This window comes from Schistocerca gregaria, chromosome 6 (genome assembly GCF_023897955.1).
Source record: "Schistocerca gregaria isolate iqSchGreg1 chromosome 6, iqSchGreg1.2, whole genome shotgun sequence".
In the NCBI taxonomy this organism is placed as follows: domain Eukaryota; kingdom Metazoa; phylum Arthropoda; class Insecta; order Orthoptera; family Acrididae; genus Schistocerca; species Schistocerca gregaria.
In genome coordinates, this window is record NC_064925.1 from 430,722,460 (window position 1) to 430,744,904 (window position 22,445).

The 22,445-nt window shown below is 40.6% G+C and overlaps 1 protein-coding gene across 5 annotated transcripts in view; it reads left to right on the forward strand.

The window, feature by feature from the left end:
- LOC126278028 (magnesium transporter NIPA2) overlaps positions 1-22,445 on the forward strand; it is a 124,111-nt gene that overhangs the window by 95,666 nt on the left and 6,000 nt on the right. For all 5 annotated transcript variants that reach the window (XM_049977761.1, XM_049977760.1, XM_049977759.1 and 2 more), the window contains exons 5-6: positions 744-852; positions 22,254-22,416. In XM_049977761.1, coding sequence (XP_049833718.1) covers positions 744-852; positions 22,254-22,416 — 272 coding nt within the window. The remainder of the gene's footprint in view (positions 1-743; positions 853-22,253; positions 22,417-22,445) is intronic.

Genomic DNA, 22,445 nt, shown 5'->3' on the forward strand with positions numbered 1-22,445 from the left:
TTTGTCTGTGGATAGAATTCAGATGATTTAAAAATTCTTTTAGCTTGTCTTCACCATGGGGCCACACTACAAAAGTGTCAGCAACATACCTCCACTACACTAGGGTTTCAAGCTAGCAGATTACAGCACTTTCTCCTTAAAGTAGCCCATAAAAAGGTTGGACACCAAGGGTGAGTTTAAAAGGATGGAGCAAGTGCTGGAGTGTTGGTCACCTCGGCTCACTCTGAAGATGACTGGACAGTATTCACCTGAAATATTAGAAGAAGAAGAAGCTGAATTTGTCTGGCTGCATGCCCAAAATTTTATGGAACAACTAACGTATACTTTAATACACTAGTACAGTATGTTATTTTCCACATTATAAGATGAATTATTAATTAAGTCTTAAAATTTGCATTTAGTTTTTCATATTAGGCATGTTCTGCTCAAAATAAAAGAAGTCAGGACTGAAATACTTGTATGGTTTGGGTAAATTTATGAATTATACGCATTCTATGTTGATCACTTTGTAATGTGAAACAGGAACTGACAGAGATTGAGGCCAGGCGGAGTGCAGGATTGAAGGATTTGTTGTATGGACCAATGCATCTTCATAATTCAAAGTATCTGGTATTTGGGTGGGGTGGAGTGGGGGTGATCTAAAAGGTGTTGGTTGTGTAACTTGTCTTTGTTATAATTAAACCATTAATCTAATTTCTAGGCAGTAAAACAACGTAAAATTACTTTAAACATTTTATTTCCAGATGGGATGCTTTCTCTGCATCTTGGGCTCAACTGTTGTTGTCATCCATTCTCCAAAAGAAGAAGAAATAGAAAATTTGGACGTCTTGAAGCAGAAACTGTTAGATCCAGGTAGATAGGCCCATATAATAATTTATGTAGATGTCCAGCCTGTGTTGTTTTTTTTTTCCATGTATCTCCAATTTGTTGTAATGTTAAAGAATAATGTTTGATATACTTAAAGCCCTATTTCAGCTTGAGAACGAGGTAATACATTTTCTTAAAATGATTTTGCAGAAATGTTTTGGTTTTAGTGTAGCTGACTGAAGATCTGAGATCAAAACTGAACACTTTCTGTGGAGGAACATACGCATAAAAAATCATGTTTCGGAATTGTTCATCAGTTTTAGTCACGCTGGTGTATTATTTCAAATCAGTCTACAAATACTCTGCTGTATACCTCTTTGGAAAGATTTCATTAACACTTTTAGGCATAATCTGTCTGGGGAGTTAATACAATGGCACAGCATATTTCACTTTTAAGATTTGAAATAAATCACTTCGGGATCAGTTATTGGATGTTAGATGTAAGTTACCAGAAATTTTTGTGATAAATAAATTGGTGCTTGAATAAGGATGTTGGTTTTCCACTTAATGAAACTTTCAATGTAGAATGAAGTCAAATGTAAAAGCTTTTGATAAGTATGACCATTCTAAATCTGTCCCAAGCAAAAAAGTAAGAAATTTAACTTTGTTGTCGTGGAGTATGTTTTTGCCATCAGTTGTTGGTGCAGCTAGGTACTTGAATGCTGCTGATGTGAATATCTTGCACTTGTTGACATAAACTGTGGAATTTCTGTTGTAGCTGAAACGCTAAAAAATTCTGAGGTATATGCTATTCTCTTCAGATAGTTACAACTTTCTTATGTAATTATTTTTAGTCTACAACTTTGCTGCCACCTGTTTGCAATAGGTGGCAGCAGAGGCAAATTGGGGTGCTGGTGGACGGCTGCATTATACATTAATCTTAGACATTTTTAAACAGAACGCCATCAAAATATTAGTCGATTTTTGATTGCATCATAAAGTTATTCTCAATTGAATATGTCAACTTACAAGCCCTATTCTTACCATTTGTGGATAGCATTAATTTTCTGTTTAATGTGAATAAACCTGTGGCTGAAGATCATAAAATGTTGTGTAAGACCTATTGTGAGGCACTTGTTAATGAAAGATTCTGCAGAGAATGGTCTAAATGCTTCAAGAATGGTGATTTTGATTTTAAGACCCACATGGCAGTAGAGAAGCTTTTCAAAGCTACTGAAACTGACTGAAACAATCATAGGATATCATTATCGAAAGCAATTGATGTATTTGAGCCTAACACTGAAAGACAAAGAGCCCAATAGAGCAATAGATATGAAAAGGTGATTTTGCAGCATGGCTATGATTGACCCCATGTTGCAAAACCCATAAAAACATACTTAACACTGAAATGGGAAGTCCTACCTCACCCACTGTATTTTCTAGACATTGCTTGCTCTGGGTTCCATCTTTTTCAATAAGTGGTGCACAACCTGGCTGACCAGTTCTTCTGGTCTTATGAACAAGTGCAAAATTGGTTTGCCTTATGGATCTCCCAGCTATTCCACCACAGGATTTGTATGCTGCTTGAAAGATGGAAGAACATAGTGGCAACTAATGGCCAATACTTTGAATGGTAAATTTTTTGTAAATTTTTGCAATAGCCCTTGCACTTTGAGGAAAAAAAATGGAAGCAAAGTCATAGACCTAATAGTTTTATGCAATTAACCCACAACATACTAAAGATGGACATATGTCTCAAAAAAATACAGCTTTCCATTACATAAAACTATACCTATCAGAGGGTTGACCAGAACTCGTGCCTTCAAATAATTCTCCTGTGTTCTTTCTTCTGAAGGACGTAAGAACATGTACTTCAGTACACCTGTCCACAGTTATAGTCATACTCTCTTCAAGTGACATTATAGCAACGTATATAGTGTTATTTTATCCGCACTAATTATCTTTTATAATTTTTGAAGTATCAACAGAGAATATCCAAATGCTTAACTACTGCATCAACTTAGTGAAATTGATGACATCAAATTTGTCACCATTAAGGGAACTTGAGCTTTCCATCCATGGAAACTTAACAATAGAACCTGTAGGTGTAATCTTCAGTCATTTTCTTACTTGAATTTGATGACTCAGTACGACATTGACTGTCTGTGAAGAAAACCCTCTGAATCTCGACAGGTTAGTCAAGGCTGTGATTTACACTCAAAGCTCTATGATGACATAGCTGTGAATGACTGGATACATTGCATAGAAAGTCAATGGAAAACCGTCTACTGTTCTTATATTTGCATTCTGTTGAAACAAGATTCTTGAGTTTCTCAGAGTCAACCTTCTCGACACACACTTTTTCCCACCTCTGCACAAAAGCTGAATTTACGTTTTGAGAACTGACATAATTGTTACTGCAATTACTATATATTTGTTAATTAAATTTGAGAAGAGGAGCTGGCCAGTACTTCCATTCAGGAAGCGTAATTATCACTATGGCCAGTAGATGGACATCATTGCTAGCTTTTGGAACCACAGGTAGAAAAGAGGAAATATTTTGGTTACAGGATTGGTGAGGAGGGAGGGGATCTCATTTACAATCTAGGCATTTTCATAGAAGAAAAAGCCTCGAAGATCAAGAAATTGTCAGAGCATTGGAGGTCAAAGGTGGTAAGCACTGCGGTTTTAGTTCAAAGGTCATAGAATACAGTGATAGACTGAGTAGTAAAGATGGATATAGAAAAAAAAAAGAAAATGGCAAGTGTGACGTCCCTTCTCTCTTTCTTCACTTGCCGGGAGGAGATGCGACTCGTAACGATGTTTGTCCCTGTAGATATGACGTGGAACAGCACCTGTAACTCTCGTAAGAACACAACTCTTTGCCTGGTTTAGAAATATTCTGTTATCTGTCCGCAACAGTCTTCTCAGCTTGTGCAAACTGGTAAACTGCAATTGTTTATTTTTATGCCCAGTTAGTTCTGCGATGAAATAAAATCTTGATTCTTGATTTCATCATCACGGTCGTTTTTCACATCACACATAGCTAGGATGAAATTTTGCTGTCTACTATTCCGTTGCTATGCCATTGCTACGTCAAGTTATTGACAATGGTCCAACATAACTCCAGAGGTATCAGCCCCAGGGGCTCGGCATTCACTTGCTGAGTACGGGCTTGGCGACCTCGGGGTTCTGAGCTGAGGACTGGTCTGCGCCGCCAGTCTCCTGTTACCATAACCCCCGGACATGCTTCAGCGACCACCGTACGGCACGGCAGTGAAATGTTGTGTGCTGCGGGGAATGGTAATCTTGGCTTGACCGCCTGGATTGTGAGGAAGACCAACCTCTATAAAAACCCCTCAATCTTTCGGTGTGCTCCGTGCCTAGAAGATGCATGGCTGTTGGGGTGGAACAGTCGCAAGCGGGCAACCTCTGGGGCACCTGCCGCACCCCAGTTGTATAAGGCTTACTCAGGCACGCGGGGCTCTGTCTGAGCGGACCTTTAGTTCCCTAGCTGCTCGTGGGACCGCAATGGACCCTTCGACCTCTACATTTCCCCCTACCAGTGGCTTGGGTGGGCCATTGGTAGGAAAACACACCCCATCGAAAAAGCGGCTACGCGCTGCGAGTCCTCCAGCGCCTGGTGTTGCTAGAGATTTAACAGACTGTAGTAACAGAGCACATGCTGATAATCAGAATGTGTTTTTGATTATTAAAAGGAAGGATGGTAGCTTTGAGAGGGTTTCTCCCTTTTACATCCACAAGGGTCTTGAGGGAATTGCAGAAACACTGAAATCTGTAAAGCGACTGCGCAATGGGACTCTGTTAGTTGAGACTTCTAGTTCCCGTCAAGTCGCTTCCCTTCGGAAAGCAACCTGTCTAGGACAGTACGCTATCGAGACCGAGCTCCACTCCACTTTGTATTATAGTAAGGGTGTTGTGACGTGTAGGGACTTGGTGGATATCCCCATAGACGAGTTAAAATCTGAGTGGGCTGACGAAGGTATTGTTGACGTGCAGCGTATTATGAAAAGAGTCGATGGGGACCTCGTCAAATCTGACTCGTTTATTCTCACGTTCAGTTGCCCGAGACTCCTGGAGCATGTTAAAGTGGGGTTCTTACGTTTGCCAGTACGGCCATATTTCCCCAATCCAATGCGCTGTTTTAAATGTCAGCGCTTTGGGCATACTATGTTGGGGTGCAATGGGATAGCCACTTGTGGTAAATGTGGTCAGCCTGCCCATGACGGAGCCGATTGTTCATCGCCTGTGAAGTGCGTGAATTGCTCTGGGAGTCACCCTGTCTGGAGCCGGATCTGCCCCATCTATCTTGAAGAACGGAAGGTACAGGAGATTAAAACATCTAAGCGCATCCCCTATGGTGAGGCCAAGAAGCTCTTTAAGACCATGCAACCTCCTGTGTTTTCAACATCTTTTGCTTCCGCTCTCAAAAAACCGGTACAACTGGCCACTGTTGTTACGCAAACGGAGGTTGCTAGTGTTAGCACTAATACCTGCACTTGCCAGTGCACTTGTGCTGCTGCGGTTGTTTTGCAACCTGCGGCTCTCCCCGCTACGTCGGACAAGGCCGTGGTTGCTGACATTGGGGTACTTCCTGCCTCTCCCCATATGGCGCCTTCTGCGCAGGCGAGTAAAGCTCCAACTGTTGACAAGGCTCTGCATTCTAAGCCCCCCAAGACAAAGCCTCAGAAGGTGAAGGCTTCGCCACCTGAGAAGACTAGTCAGCGTCGGTCCGAAGACGAGGCCATCGTACTGTCTGACATCTCCCGTGGGTCGTCATCGGAGCTTATGGACATTGATATCGACTGGGGGCGATCTTCTCACCCCAGGAATAAATCTCCGGCCAGTACGGGCTCACCTCCAAAGCACAGAGGCAGGGTGAAAGTTCAGCCACCCTGATCACTGGCTCCCATATTACAGTGGAACCTGAATGGGTTCAGGACGCATGTGGCCGAATTACAACTCCTTGTACGAGAGTGCCCCTTGTGCTTATGTGTCCAAGAGACACATTTTCGGGCCACTGATGCTCCTTCTTTACGGGGCTATATTGTATATCGAAAAGATGATCTGACGGGGGAAAGGGCAAAGGGTGGTGTTGCGGTTTTTGTCCGTGACATGCACCCCTCATCTGAGCTCCCTCTCGTCACCGACTTGCAAGCAGTTGCAGTTGACATTCTTGTGGGTCGGAGGCTCACAGTCTGTTAAGGTTATTTACCGCCTCAGGATGCGATAGACTCTGAGGCTCTCACGGACCTTATTAGCCAACTCCCCCACCCATTTCTTCTTCTGGGGGACTTCAACGCTCATAATGTCTTATGGGGCTCTCCGACTACTTGCCCCAGGGGTCGCATTCTGGAAAGCCTCATGATGTCTGAAGAACTGTGCATCTTCAACTCTGGTGCTCCCACTCATTTCTGTACTGCTTCCGGGTCGTCATCGGCTATTGACCTTTCCTTTTGCTCTCCAGCCCTTGCGGATTCTGCTCTGTGGGAGGCTGCTGCTGACCTCCATTCTAGTGACCACTTCCCCCTTTGGATTCGCCTCCTGGATGAGGCTGTGGCTTTACCAGTGCCGCCCCAGTGGCACCTCTGCAGAGCTGACTGGACACTTTTCAGCCAACTGGCTGTTTTGGAACACCGTGCCAGCGTCCACGAATGGGTAGACTATGTTACAGCCGTGATCTCCCATGCTGCTGAATTGTCAATCCCACGGTCATCCGGTCATCCCAAGAGGCGTCCTGTCCCTTGGTGGACCACTGAGTGCCGCTCAGCCATCCGAGCCCGCTGTGCAGCTCTGCGCCGCTTCAAGTGCCGTCCCTCAGCTGACAATCTTGCGGCCTTTCGGGTGGCAAGGGCCAGAGCGCGGCGAGTGATTAAAGAGAGCAAACGACGGTCATGGCAATCGTTCTTGAACTCCATCTCTCGCTCCACTAGTTCTACGAAAGTATGGGAAGCCATCAGGAGGATTTCCGGGAAACTCAGCCAGCTACCTGTCACGGCATTGCTGCATCAGGGATGTCTCTTCACGGCACCGAGAGACATTGCCCAGACACTGGCCATGCATTTTGCGGACTCTACCACCACCATTAACTGTGATCCAGATTTCTGCCGCTACCGCACTGCCATCGAGAGGGGTCACTTGGACTTCCGGTCTCTAAATTCTGAACCCTATAACTGCCCCTTCACAATGTGGGAACTGGATTCTGCGCTGTCTGTGGCTCATGATACTGCACCTGGTCATGATCATATCCGGTACAGCATGCTGCAGCACTTGTTGCTGACATCCAAGGAAGTTCTCCTGAACTGTTTTAATATGATATGGTTATCCGGTACGTACCCTGACTCGTGGAGGGAGGCGATTTTGATTCCCCTCCTCAAACCAGGGAAGGACCGAACGCATCCCAGTAGTTATCGTAGTATTGCTTTGATGAGCTGTGTTGGGAAGACGTTGGAACGCATGGTCAACTGCCGCCTGGTTTGGCTGCTCGAGACCAGGCAGCTCCTTAGCCCCTCTCAGTGAGGCTTTCGGGGATGTCGTTCCACTATAGACAACTTGACCCTGCTTGAGGCCGCCATCCAGCAGGCCTTCCTACGTAACCAGCATTGTCTAGGGGTCTTCTTTGACATTAATAAGGCGTATGACACTACTTGGCACCGCCTTATCCTCAATCAACTCCATGAGTGGGGCTTTCGTGGCCGTCTCTCCATCTTCATTCGGTCCTTTCTTTCTCACCGCCTCTTTCGGTATCGGGTTGGTAATGTGCTATCTGGTTTGTACGTGCAGGAGAATGGTGTTCCTCAGGGCAGCGTTTTAAGTGTCACCCTCTTTGCCGTCACTATTAACAGTATCATGTCCACTATCAGGAGTCCTGCCCAATGCTCCTTGTTTGTGGCCGATTTTGCTGTTTTCTGTTCTTCCTCCAGTTTCGTCACTGCTAGTCGGCAGTTGCAGCTTACGATAAAGCGCTTAGAGGCATGGACTGCAAAGACGGGTTTTACCTTTTCTGCAGACAAATCTGTGTGTGTTCATTTTAATCTTTCTCGGCGTCCTTTTACCTCCCCTGAATTGCGTCTGAGGGACACCATTCTTCCTTTTAGAGACACTTTGAGGTTCCTGGGCCTCGCTTTTGATTCCAGGTTGTCATGGTTGCCTCACCTTAAAGACTTCAAGGTGCGGGCCCTGAAGGCACTGAATATTTTGAAGTGTCTGAGCCATCGGTCCTGGGGAGCAGATTGGGCGCGTCTGCTGCAGTTTTATAGGGCTTTCGTCTGATCGCGTCTTCACTATGCTTGCACCGTGTATGGGTCAGCAAGGCCTTTGTATCTGAAGATCCTTGACGCAGTACACCATGAGGGTATCAGGCTGGCCACTGGTGCCTTCCGTACCAGTCCCATCCCCAGCCTGTGTGCTGAGGCAGGGGAACCGCTGCTCGCCATCCGGCGGAAACTCCTCATGGTGCGACGGGTGTGTCATTTCCTTGCCTGTCCTACCTCCCCTGCGTACCCTACCGTTGCCCGACCGCCTATGGAACGTCTCTTTTCCAGTCGTCCCAGGGCAACGAGACCATTTGGGATTCGTGCCAAGCATTTGCTTGAGTCCCTTGGTGTGGAGCGTGTGGGCCCCCAACGACAAAGTTTTACTCGCCTGCCTCCCTGGTTGCTTCAGAGGCCCAGCATCCTTCTAGACTTGTCGGAGAACCGGAGGAACTGCACTCCAGCATTTGTTTTTACCTCCTTATTTTACAATATTTTAAACCAGCATCCGGACCATGTACCTGTATTCACAGATGGCTCTAAACAGGGGGACTCTGTTGGTTGTGCTGTGGTTTTCCCTGATCGAGTCGTCAAGTTACGGCTTCCTGCGGCGTTTACCATCCTTGATGCCGAATTTTTTGCAATCTTGTGGGCATTGGAGCAGATGAGATGTGTTCCCAGTCTTAAGTTCCTCATCTGTTCTGACTCCCTGAGTGCCCTTCAGACCGTGCAACACTTGTACCGAGCAGATACGGTCGTCCAGAACATCCATGATGCCCTACTCCACCTGCAATGGCAGGGGAAGGAGGTTTCTTTGTGCTGGGTGCCAGGGCACGTGGGTATTAGGGGAAAAAAACTGGTGGATGTGGCTGCCAAAGATGCATGTTCCCTCCCTCACGTTGTTGAATGTGCCGTCCCCCTCCATGCTGTTACCTCCCTTTTGCGTTTTCGTGTTATGCATCAATGGGAAGAGGAGTGGCTGGCAGTTTCTGACGTTGAGCTGCATCTGGTAAAGGCCACTACGCGACCATGGCGTACGTCCTACCAGTCATACAGGCGGGATGAGGTTCTCCTCATTCGCCTCCGCATCGGGCACAGTCCCGTAACGCATGGTTTTTTACTCCGGCGGGAGGAAGGACCCCCCAATCTGCAGTGCTTGTGGCGTCCAGATTACTGTCCACCACATTTTACTTGACTGTCTTTTCTTCTCTGACCAGATGGCGGTGGTTTCTTTGCCACCGGATTTGGCCTCTATTTTGCAAGACGATGCAGCGACTGTAGTTAAGGTCTTATGGTTTTGTGTCCTGTCCAATCTGTTGCCTCGGATTTTAGGGAGAGGGTTTTAATGTGCTGCTGGGTGACTGGTTCACCCAGGTTTTAGGTAAGAGGTCTGCCAGTCATGATTACCTCCATGTTTCCCTTTGGTTTCTGTTCTCTTTTCCTTGTGTTTCCTTTCCTTTTTTAGTGTGTTCCTTCTCCTCTTGTTTTGCCTCTGTATGTGGGGATTTGGAACTGCGTCAGGTCTGCGTCTTTTAGCCATTCTCCTTGATCGCTGTTCGTCTTAGTCCCTTCACTGCATGTGTTCCTGTTTTTATGTGCTTGGGCGCTGATGACCATGCTGTTTAGCGCCCGTAAACCTCAAACACACACACACACACACACACACACACACACACACACACACACACTCTCTCTCCAGAGATATCTTATGTTCAAGTAAATGTTTTTTTTAATACTCTGTAATACTGGTTTAAACTAATCTCTTTTCACTGTCCATTATTCATGTACTCACTTAGTTACTTAAAATATTTAAAGAGTCAATCGACTTCCATTAATACACATTGTATTTTCCATGTAATGAGTTAGGTGACACTTAAGATTTATCTTTTGACTCAGATTTTATTGTTGTTTCTGTAATTAATTGTTTGTCCGTACAACACAGGCACACCGATAGGTCATTCAAGATTAACTTCTGTTCAGTTCAGTAATCGTGACACTGACAACTTTTGACTAATTGGTATACTTGTCTTTCTTCGTGTCTTCGTTTTATTATGTCCTACTCAAGACTACGAATTGTTTCTCTGTCATTGATTCATTGGTGTCAAGGTTTGTAACTGTTAATCAGTACAAAGGCTGAGTCCGATAAACCAGTATCACTCGATTGAAGTCTAACACTGATCTTAATATACCATCACATTGAGAACAGTAAAGATTAGCTTTCTTCAATCGAATGACTGAGCAATACTTCAATCTCTATCTCGTGAATTATCAAACTTCCAAAACTGAAACTACCTAATAGCGTTTGCAGCCAGACAACTATCACAAAAGTACTTTAGAGCGACTCAAGAGCAACTAACTAACTGAACATTTCCATATCCAAGTTGCATTGTAGTCGCATTGAATTTCCTTTTCAATGCGGCTAGAACTCTCTTCCATGGTAAATGTTATCTATGACTGGATTACTTTATTTCATTCATATGATTTTGAATTTATTCTATAGGTGTTTGATAAAGAATCTATGATAATCCTTTCATGTTATCTCCCCTTTTTGTATGTTATTCTCAGTATCTGAATGATATAGGTGTTAATCAAAATATTACCAGTGTAGATTTTATCGTCAATAGTTGCTGCACTGTCAAGATGACTCACTTCCCTACTTAAAGTTTCCACAAAGTTTGTTAATTCGGGTTTTTCTGTCCTTGCGGCCTTACACACACACACACACACACACACACACACACACACACACACACACAAATACAGGGTGTTTCAAAAATGACCGCTATATTTGAAACGGCAATACAAACTAAATGAGCAGCGATAGAAATACACTGTATGTTGCAATATGCTTGGGACAACAGTACATTTTCAGGCAGACAAACTTTTGAAATTACAGTAGTTACAATCGTCAACAACAGATGGCGCTGCGGTCTGGGAAACTCTATAGTACGATATTTTCCACATATCCACCATGCGTAGCAATAATATGGCGTAGTCTCTGAATGAAATTACCTGAAACCTTTGACAACGTGTCTGGCGGAATGGCTTCACATGCAGATGAGATGTACTGCTTCAGCTGTTCAATTGTTTCTGGATTCTGGCGGTACACCTGGTCTTTCAAGAGTCCCCACAGAAAGAAGTTACAGGGGTTCATGTCTGGCGATTAGGGAGGCCAATCCATGCCGCCTCCTGTATGTTTCGGATAGCCCAAAGCAATCACATGATCATCGAAATATTCATTCAGGAAATTAAAGACTTCGGCCGTGCGATGTAGCCGGGCACCATCTTGCATAAACCACGAGGTGTTCGCAGTGTCGTCTAAGGCAGTTTGTACCACCACAAATTCATGAAGAATGTCCAGATAGCATGATGCAGTAATCGTTTCGGATCTGAAAAATGGGCCAATGATTCCTTTGGAAGAAATGGCGGCCCAGACCAGTACATTTTGAGGACGCAGGGACGATGGGACTCCAACATGGGACTTTTCAGTTCCTCATATGCGCCAGTTCTATTTATTGACGAAGCCGTCCAGGTAAAAATAATCTTCGTCAGTAAACCAAATGCTGCCCACATGCATATCGCCGTCATCAATCCTGTGCACTATATCATTAGCGAATGTCTCTCGTGCAGCAATGGTAGCGGCACTGAGGGGTTGCCGCGTTTGAATTTTGTATGGATAGAGGTGTAAACTCTGGCGCATGAGACGATATGTGGACGTTGGCGTCATTTGGACCGCAGCTGCAACACGGCGAATGGAAACCCGAGGCTGCTGTTGGATCACCTGCTGCACTAGCTGCGCGTTGCCCTCTGTGGTTGCCGTACGCGGTTGCCCTACCTTTCCAGCACGTTCATCCGTCACATTCCCAGTCCGTTGAAATTTTTCAAACAGATCCTTTATTGTATCGCTTTTCGGTCCTTTGGTTACATTAAACCTCCGTTGAAAACTTCATCTTGTTGCAACAACACTGTGTTCTAGGCGGTGGAATTCCAACACCAGAAAAATCCTCTGTTCTAAGGAATAAACCATGTTGTCCACAGCACACTTGAACGTTGTGAACAGCACACGCTTACAGCAGAAAGACGATGTACAGAATGGTGCACTCACAGACTGCGTTGTCTTCTATATCTTTCACATCACTTGCAGCACCATCTGTTGTTGAAAATTGTAAGTACTGTAATTTCGAAAGTTTGTCCGCCTGAAAATGTACTGTTGTCCCAAGCATATTGCAACAAACGGTGTATTTCTATCGCTGCTCGTTTAGTTTTTATTGCCGTTTCAAATATACCGGTCATTTTGGAAACACCCTGTATACAAGATTGAATTGTTGCATCATTCAGTACAATCATATGAACTTAAGATCCATAACTTATAAAAATTCATCATTATTGTTCATTTTCCTTTCGTTGCTTTGCCACACTGACGCTGCGTCTGCACCAGACCATGCGAGCTGCAAACATGGCTTGGTTCGAAGCCAGTTTCTTCTTCTCCTGCATCATGGCGAGGCTGCCACAACATCGGATCATATAAGGCAGCGAGTACGATCTGATTACTTGTGCTCATCTGGTGACCTTCGTTGTCCAGTGGCTGCTCTCCTGGTAGACTGCACTAATAACTCAGTACAATCTGCCTTAAGATGGTCCACATCACCACTGTCATTTAGTCTGTAACAATTAGCTCACTTCTCTCTTGTGCACATACATGATACTACATGTTCATTGTTTTCATCATTGCACATTGTTTCTGCACTTAATTGATCATGTTTGCATCTAGTCTGACTAATCTCTTGTCACTTCACACGTGTCCTATCGGTCTACTAACCAGTACAGCTTTTTAAACAGTGTCACTATTTTATTAGTAATGTTCTATCATTGAAATGTTTTTCACCCTTTTCAAGTTTATTGTTTTATCTGTTTATATTTATTTTCCTTTACTCGTCTCTTATCTTGTTTTTCTCAAAATAAGTGATCTTTTACTTTTAAATCAATTTTCTTATTCCGGAATGACCATGACAAGATGTTTCAGTGTGTTTGCGTACTTTATACTAAGTTGATGCCTCGTTTAATGCATAACATGATGAGGCATGTTAGTAAAAGAATAACAAACAAACATTAATAATTAACTTAAAAGAGACACATACTTAATTACTTAATAAACTTTTAACAGAAGCAGTCATCTTTCTCGATGGTTTCTTAAACAAAACTTTATGAAACATGCTGTTGTTACTTAGTAAACTTTCAATGAAACTCATCATCTTCTTTGATGACTTAAAATTTAACTTGATTATTACAAGAACTACTACTACTGATTGATTGTTCACTAATTCTACATAGAAAAGTTCATAAACATTTTTCACGTCTTCTTGCTTCCCATCTTATCCTACATTATATATGCAAAAAAATTAAATTCTTAATTAATTAAAATATTTCTTTAATACTATATGAGGATATACTCCTTTTATCTTCTTGTTATCTTCGTCTTCCAGAAGGTAACTTCCTGCATGTGGTATTTTAATAATCCTGTATGGTTCTTTATATAAGCTACACCATTTTCTATTTAATTTCTTTCTCTTTGAAGATTTGGGATGATTCTTTAATAACACACAATCACCAACTTTATAGCTAACTTCTAAACCTAGCTTCTTATCGAACTGACTTTTTGGAAGATTAGCTTTATGTTGTAATCTTAAATATACTTTATGTATAAACTCATCACGATCCTTTGTCTTATTATGAAAGCATGATAATTTACCAAGTCACTCATTACTATGTTGCTTATTAAATAAAATCTCATTAGATGAATAACGATTTGACATGTGGTAATTCATTATACATTTCTTCAAATTTTCCAATTAATTCTATCCATCTATGATATTGGTTATGCACGTACGTTCTTGTGAATCTGTTCAATTCTAAGAAGACTCTTTCTATGGACTTCCCTGACGGATTATAGCGGACATTGTTTCACATCACACTTTACTTCGAAAATACAATGCATTATCAGAAATTAGCATTGCAGGCTTCCCCACTTTAACTAAATAATCATCTATGATCTTTCTTAACATAGGTTTCACATTAGTTGATTGTAACGCATACAATTTTATATATTTTGTGAAAAGATCATAAATCGCAAATATATGTTTAAAATTTCCTTTTGCTGCTGGAAATGGCCCACACGTATCACATGATACAATGCTTAGAGGTTTCCTAGGTATTATCGGATGCAACACATCTTTAACACAATTATTGACCGGCTTTGCCTTTTGACATATCTTACAGCTCTCGAGTATTTCTTGAGCTCTTTTTGGTAAATTTGGATAGAAACATAGTTGCTGTAATTTCTTGACACACTTACGAGCTTCGAAATGCCCCATTTGATATGTGTGAACCACAATACGGAATCAATACACCTTGAGGGTATGCATATCTTCCACTCATACTTCTCAGTTTTACAATAAAAAAATATGCTTTCTTGCAATTGGTAATGACTATTAACTTAATCAATCATTCCTGTTCTTAAATCACTTATTATTTTTTCCATTTACCAGTTACTTGCTGCATTACACAAACTCATTTCATTAACCTCTTTCCTATGTGGAAGTGTTCCTAACATCATCACCTTAAAATCCATTAATTGCTCTTCTTCAACCTCGTCGATCTTGGTAGTTGGTAACCTCGACAATGTATCGGCGACAACATTCCCTCTCCCTTTGACATGCCTAACCATTTGGTAGTTGGTAACCTCGACAATGTATCGGCGACAACATTCCCTCTCCCTTTGACATGCTTAACCATTATGTCATATTTCTGTAATAATAAGGCCCAACACGTAAGTCAGCCGTTTAACATTCTACTCATCATGAAGAACATCACTGCTTTATAGTCACAGTATATCATTATCCATTTACCATATACAAAATATCGGAACATTTTTTTAGTGCCCATATAATTGCTAATACTTCCAGCTCAGTAGTACTGTATGAGCGTTCACAACCTGCTACGGTTCGACTAGCAAAGGCAATAATTTTTAAAGTTTCTACTTTATCCTCATCATCTATTTGGAATAATGTAGCACCTAGTACTGTCTCCGCTGCATGTGTTGCTATGAAAAAATCTTTATCCATCTGTGGATGATGCAACAATGGAGGATTTCTTAAAACATTGTGAATCTCATCAAAGGCTTTACTACAAGATTCTGCCCATTTCCATTATACATTTTTCCCCAAAACAGTTGCAACAGACAGTCTTTATTTAATAACTGCTGAGATACAAACTTTCTGAAGAAAGATGCCAGACCTAAAAATGACTTTAGCTGTTTCTTATTTTGCAGATATGGACAATTTCTTATTGCATCCAACTTTTTAGGATTTGGAATAATTCCTTCAGAAGTTACAATATGACCCAAGAATTTAATCTGATTTCTTCCAAATTTGGATTTTGCTAAATTAATCATGACTCCATATTCTAGGAATTTCTCAGATTCATGATTCATTAGCTCAATATATTCTTCCCAAGTTTCTGTGGTGATCAGTAAGTTGTCAACATATACAGTGACCCGCTCTAGTAACTCTGGACCAAGTACTGTATCTAAAGCAGTTATAAAACCACCACCACTAACGTTCAGTCCAAATGGCATTACTTTATATTGGTAACTACGTCCTAGGTAAATGATTGCCTTATACTTTCTTGATTCCTTAGATATTTTAGTTAGCCAATATGAACTTTGGAGGGTAAGGGAGGTTAAAAACTTCACCCTGTGAAATTTCTGTAATAGTTCTTCTAAATTCTCTGGGCGAGTTCTCACAGGCTTAATAATCTTATTAATATCATGAGCGTCTAAGACTTACTGAATGTCACCATTCGGCTTAGTCACTGCCAATAATGGGCTTGAGTATTCGGACATGAAAATCTCAATAATTCCCCAGTCTATAATCTTTTTGATCTCTTTAGTTATTCTTTTCAACCAAGGGACTGAATACATAGTTTTACAAAAAGTCGAATGAGGGCATGTTTCAATACAATATTCAAAGTCCTTAATTACACCTGTTTTATTATTATTATTATTATTATTATAAAATACAGGCAAAAATAATTTGCAAGACTTCTCTCAATTCAGTTTGTCGTTGGGGCGATAAATATTCTGATTCTTGTACTTTTTCACTGATGCTCGATACATTGGTCTCGGCATCAGTTTGCCTGACACAATCATTATTCTTGAAATGCAAATCATTTACAGGAAGACAATTAACAGCTAGATTCTGGCAATACTTTCCTAAAATAATCTTCTTCAGCAAAGTTGCCTTTAATTATTTGCCTTTAACTATAGTAGTATACACACCTTCCTTAATATCAATCACTGCACCATAATCATATAAAAAATCCATACCCCAAATGCATGGAGTTAACGTTCCATGAACTACCAAGAAAGTGCATTCTATGGCTACTCCTTGTAGTTCCACTGTCACCTGTATCTGCTTAATTATGCGTTGTGCTTTTGCGCTAAACACCCCTGACACTGTGTAGCCTGTTACTGGTAAGGTAAATATTTTTTGTTGCTGACTAACCATATTCAAGCAACCCATTGTCATCACACTAATGGTTGCCCCTGTATCTATCAGTTCATTAACCGGTAAACTATTAATCTTTACTACTACAATCGCTTGCAAAGTATACCATTTTTCATTTTTTGGTTCTTTCATGAGGTCTTCGTGAATATCTGGTTCCATATTATATTCAAGAATATTTATTGACTCGCGATGTTTGCTTCCCTCCTTAATACCAGCCACCCGAGGAAGGCCTAAAATGACTGGTACTAGTTTGACCATCCGTCATTCAGTTTCCTCGGTGGTTCATGTACCACTACTAAATGAATTTCATTTCTTGTTGGTGGATATATATTATCCACAACTACATTTCTCCCATCTGTTAACGGTATGGGTCTGGTAGATCCAGAAGATGCACCTGTAGTATTAGTGTTTGTCCAACCTACATTATTCATCTGATACATTCCCCAATTTGATTTATTCGGTGGCTCTATAGGAGTGCAATTATTCCCATGGCCATTGTCGCAACATGGATTGTGTGATGACTGCTGCCCCCCCAAACTTTCTTTTTCTAATTGTGTTTACAATGTTCACCTGTTGAAAACCTCCTGCTCCTGGTTTTGGTTATTATTCCCTACGAAATTCCCTTTAGAGTATTTGTAATTCATATTCAAATTTTGATTATTCTTTTGTGTGCGATCCACATGTCCACTACTGTTCTTGGAACTGTTGTTACTTCTGTTAAAGTCTGGAGAATGACTATTACTTTGATTACCATTATTCCATTGATTGGTACACACATTATTCTTAAATTACTATTATTATTCGGTCATTGTCTTGCATCTTCCATCAGCATGTCGATCGAATCAGTTACTGACAGAAATCATTCTGCATCACTATCGGGTACATGAATAAGTCTCTCTCTGATATTAAAAGGTAATCTGCTTTTTAATGTTCTAATAATCTCCCTACTCAAAAACAGTTCAGTTCAATAACATATCTTGTTGAAATAAAGTTCAAAATATTGTCTCAGTGTTTCTTTCTTTGAATTGTAACATTCAGGCAGATAAACCTCTTTACATAATCTCTCTTTGCTACTAATTGACCAATATTTTGCTAGAAATAGTTTTTCAATTTCAGAACATGTATTGCAGGATCCACCTAGCTCAGTGGCCCACAATGCTGCTTTTCCTACAATTTTTGATACTATGAATTGTAGTTTGTCATACTTTGTCCAACTACGTGGCAATATCCTTTTAAAAGAATTAATAAATACTTTGGGATTAATGTTATTCTTTTCACTTGAAAAAAATAGGAAATTGCCTACTTTTGAAAATACTATGTTCTACCTTTAATGATGAAGTAAAACTTCTTTGAACATAGGGATCATCCTCTTCATCCGATTGGCTTTTTACTTCGTATGGTTCACCTGTAGACGCGCTGTGTTGTACTCGCGAACGTTTTCTCTCGCAGTTAGATTTCGTATGGCTACCTATTTGTTCATTTTCCGGCTTAGCATTACTAGTTGATCGTTGCTCTGATGAGTGAGCGAAACTAATTGCCGAGTGACACCTTTTGGTAAATTCATTGACAATTTTGGCTTTAATCTGTTTAAATTCTTAAAGTATCTATTTTGCTTAATGAACCAATCTCTTAATCATTTAGACAACCAGTGATTCCTTCTATTTTTTTGGTAATACTGCAGTTATTCTCAGTAAATCTGATAACCCTTTCCGATATGACCCCAAACTGTTCTGAAAAATTACTAGCACTTTCATGGATTTTGTCGATACGGTCAATAATTTTAACTTCTTCTTTTTCTCGATTAACTAATCTGGATTCTATATTATCAATTTTAATATCAACATTAACCTGCTGTTGAATAAACTTGTCTTCCCAAGCAATGATCATTTTAGCCTGTTGGTTTGCAAATTTATTTTCTAAGACCTGTTGTTGATCCCTGAATTTGGCATCGATAGATGCTTGCTGCTCCACTATCCTAGCATCGATGTCAGGTAATCTATTTTCTAACATCTCCCGCTGTTCAGAGAATTTAGTATTTAAAGTTGCTTGTTGTTCAGCTGCATCAGAAAATTTAGTATTTAATATCACTTGTCATTCAGCTAGCTTAGTATTAAAATCACCCAACATATTTAGTTTTGATAGTATAGCACTAAGTACATCTGTATTTCCTGAATTGGTTTGTGCAACATTCATCATGCATTCATTGCCTGCTTTCTCCTCGGGATCAAAATTATCATCATCTACTTCCATAATCTTACTTTCTATTCCAGAACCAGATACACTAGGAGTAATTTTGTCCTACTCTGTAAATGATTCTCCTCCTATGTTAACAATTGCTCTGTTTATCCCCTCATGTTCAGATAATTCACTTAGTTCATCAACAGATTCTGGAATGGTTTTGTCAAAATCGCCATGTAATCTCCTACTTTGCTTTGACATGATGCAAAATTGTGTTAACTATGGTTTACTACAATTACAATATTCAAACGACACTACATTTACTACTACTTGAGACAAGCACAATGAAAATCTCACTATTACCAATATGGTAAAATAATGAAATCTACGGTACCTAAATAATCACTTATTTTGATTAGTGCCTATTGTTTATTGTCTATTTGGGATTGTTCAGCTTCGCCCATGTCCCTGGTGGCAGCTTATGTCGCTGTCTCGACCGACGTTCTGCTCTCGAACAGTTCTCTGACGTGTTGCGTCGCTCCGTCTGTAGATATCTCGTAGTCGGGAAGCGTTGACCCTCACGTGGCAGTCTTAGAGGTGTTGAGCTCCGCATGTTGTCTCTGCTGGGTTCGTCGATGTGAAGTGCCAAACGATGTGTAGTCCGACATCATCAGGCCCTTTGCTGTAGGCGAATGATGTGTCGCTAGGCGTCGTCGAGCTCCCGCATTTGTATGCGCCAACTGATGTGACGTCCCTTCCCTCCTCCTTCACTCGCTGGGAGGAGACATGACTTGTAACAATGTTCATCCTCATCGGTATGATGTGGAACATCACCTGTAACTCTTGTAAGAACACAACTCCTTGCCTGGTTTAGAAATATTCTGTTGTCTGTCTGCAACAGTCTTCTCAGCTTGTGCAAACTGGTAAACTGCAATTGTTTATTTTTATTTTTATGCCCTATTAGTTCTGTGATGAAATAAAATCTTGATTCTTGATTTCATCATTATGGTCGTTTTTCACATCATACATAGCGAGGATGAAATTTTGCTGTCTACTGTTCCGTTGCTATGCCGTTACTGTGTCAAGTTATTAACAACAGTTCGACATAACTCCAGAGATAACTTATATTGGAGTAAATGTTTTTTTAACACGCTATAATATTGGTTTAAACTAATCGCTTTTCACTGTCCATTATTCATGCACTCATGTAGTTACTTACAATTTTTAAAGAGTCGATCAACTTGCATTAATACACATTGTATTATCCATGTAATGAGTTAGGTGACACTTAAGATTTATCTTTTGACTCAGATTTTATTTTTGTTTCTGTAATTAATTGTTTGTCTGTACAACACAGGCACACCGGTATGTCATTCAAGATTATCTTCTGTTCAGTTCAGTAATCATGACACTGATGACAACTTTTGACTAATTGGCATACTTGTCTTTCCTTGTGTCTTCGTTTTATTGTGTCCTACTCAAGACTACAAATTGTTTTTGTCATTGATCCATTGGTGTCAAGGTTCGTAACTGTTCATCAATACGAAGGCCAAGACCAATAAACCAATATCACTCAATTGAAGTCTAACACTCATCTTAATATACCGCCGCATTGAGAACGGTAAAGATTAACTTTCTTCAGTTGAATGACTGAGCAATACTTCAGTCTCTATCTCACGAATTATCAAACTTCCAAAACTGAAACAACCTAATAGCGTTTGCAGCCAGACAACTATCGCAGAAGTACTTTAGAGTGACTCAAGAGCAACTAACTGACTGAACATTTCCCTTTCCGAGTTACATTGCAGTCACACTGAATTTCCTATGCGACTAGAATTCTCTTCCATGGTAAATGTTATCTTTGACTGAATTACTTTCTTGGATTTAACCTTCGTTCATATGATTTTGAATTTATTCTATAAGTGTTTGATAAAGAATCTATGATAATCCTTTCCTTTTATCTTCCCTATTTGTATGCTATTCTCAGTACTTGAATGATATAGGTGTTAATCAAAATATTACCAGTTTAGATTTTATTGTCAGTAGTTGCTGTAACTGTCAAGATGACTCATTTCCGTACTTTAAGTTTCCACAAAGTTTGTTAATTGGGGTTTTCTGTCCTTGGGATGTTACACAAGCTAAGACAATAAAACAAAGTATAATAAATGCAAGCAGAAGGAAAAATGTTGCAGGAAAAAATTTAAAAAATGCAACACAAATTGGGGAAGGAGGGGTCAAGTTAGGTTAACCCCTTAACTGGTCTGGACGTGTTAATGCGCGTGCCTTTGTACCTTTCCCAGAATGTGTCTATGTGTAGACACGTTCAGAGTTCCAGGCAAAGGACTGGTGGCATGCATAAACGTGTTCAGAGCACACACAGACATGTACAAAGGCGTGCACGTTAACACGTCCAGAGCATTATAAGGGTCAATGTAGTTTGAACCATGAAGCATGAGAGGATATGTTGAAGACAAAGTTCCCAACTCACAAGTCCAGGAAAACGAGTGCTCAGGATTCAAAACACCAGTGTGTGAAATTGTAGGCTCTCATGTCGTGCTATACAGCATATTGAAATCTCCAAAACAATTTGTCAGTGTCAGTTAAACATTCTACCGGTTTGGTGCTTGTCATTCGTGTGTAGAAAGCTATATAATTAACACATGAGTTGCAATTTTGGTTGGTCCCTGTAAAACCTTTCATTTGTATTGTGTGCTTTATTTTATTGACACAGGAGAATTGCCACAATTTAATCCTTGTACCACTGAAAAGATGAAAGAAATAAGTATAGTGTTAGTGGTGGTGAGAAACAACCGAAATTGTTAAAACTGAACAAAGCTCTAGAGCCAGGTGGAATCCTTGTCAGATTTTATACAGATGATTTTGCAGCTGAGCTAGCCGCTCTTCTAACTATAATCTATCATAGATCCCTCGAACAAAAAACTGTGCCCTGTTCTTGGAAAAAGGCACAGATCACACCAGTGTACAAGAAGGGTAGTAGAAGTGATCACCAAAACTGCTGTCTAGTATCCTTGACATCAGTTTGTTGTAGAACCTTAGAACATATTCTGATCTCAAATACAGTGAAGTATTTTGAACAGAATTACCTCATCAGTGCCAACCAGCATTTATTTTGAAAACATTGATCATGTGAAACCCAACTTGTGCTTTTCTCTCATAACATACTGAAAGCTTTGGATCAAGGCTGTCAGGTAGATGCTGTATTTCTTGATTTCTGAGAAGCATTTGAATTACTTATTGTCAAAAGTACAATCATATGATGTATTACGTGAACTATGATTGGACTGGCAGTAACTGGGAAGATGGTCAGAAGTTTTGAGAAATGCTACAAAACTACTATATGTATTTTGCATACAAATTTATTTGTTAATTTTAGATCTGTTTGACATACTGTGCATTATTCTTTTCACAGGTTTTGTATTCTATGTTTTCCTAGTGTTGGCACTAACACTGGCAATTATATCATACTTCGGCCCACGATATGGACAACGAAATGTTGTGGTTTACATTATGTTATGTTCTGCAATTGGTTCCCTCAGTGTTATGAGCTGTAAGGGCCTAGGACTTGCTATCAGGTATTATAAAAATGCAAAATTTGTATCTC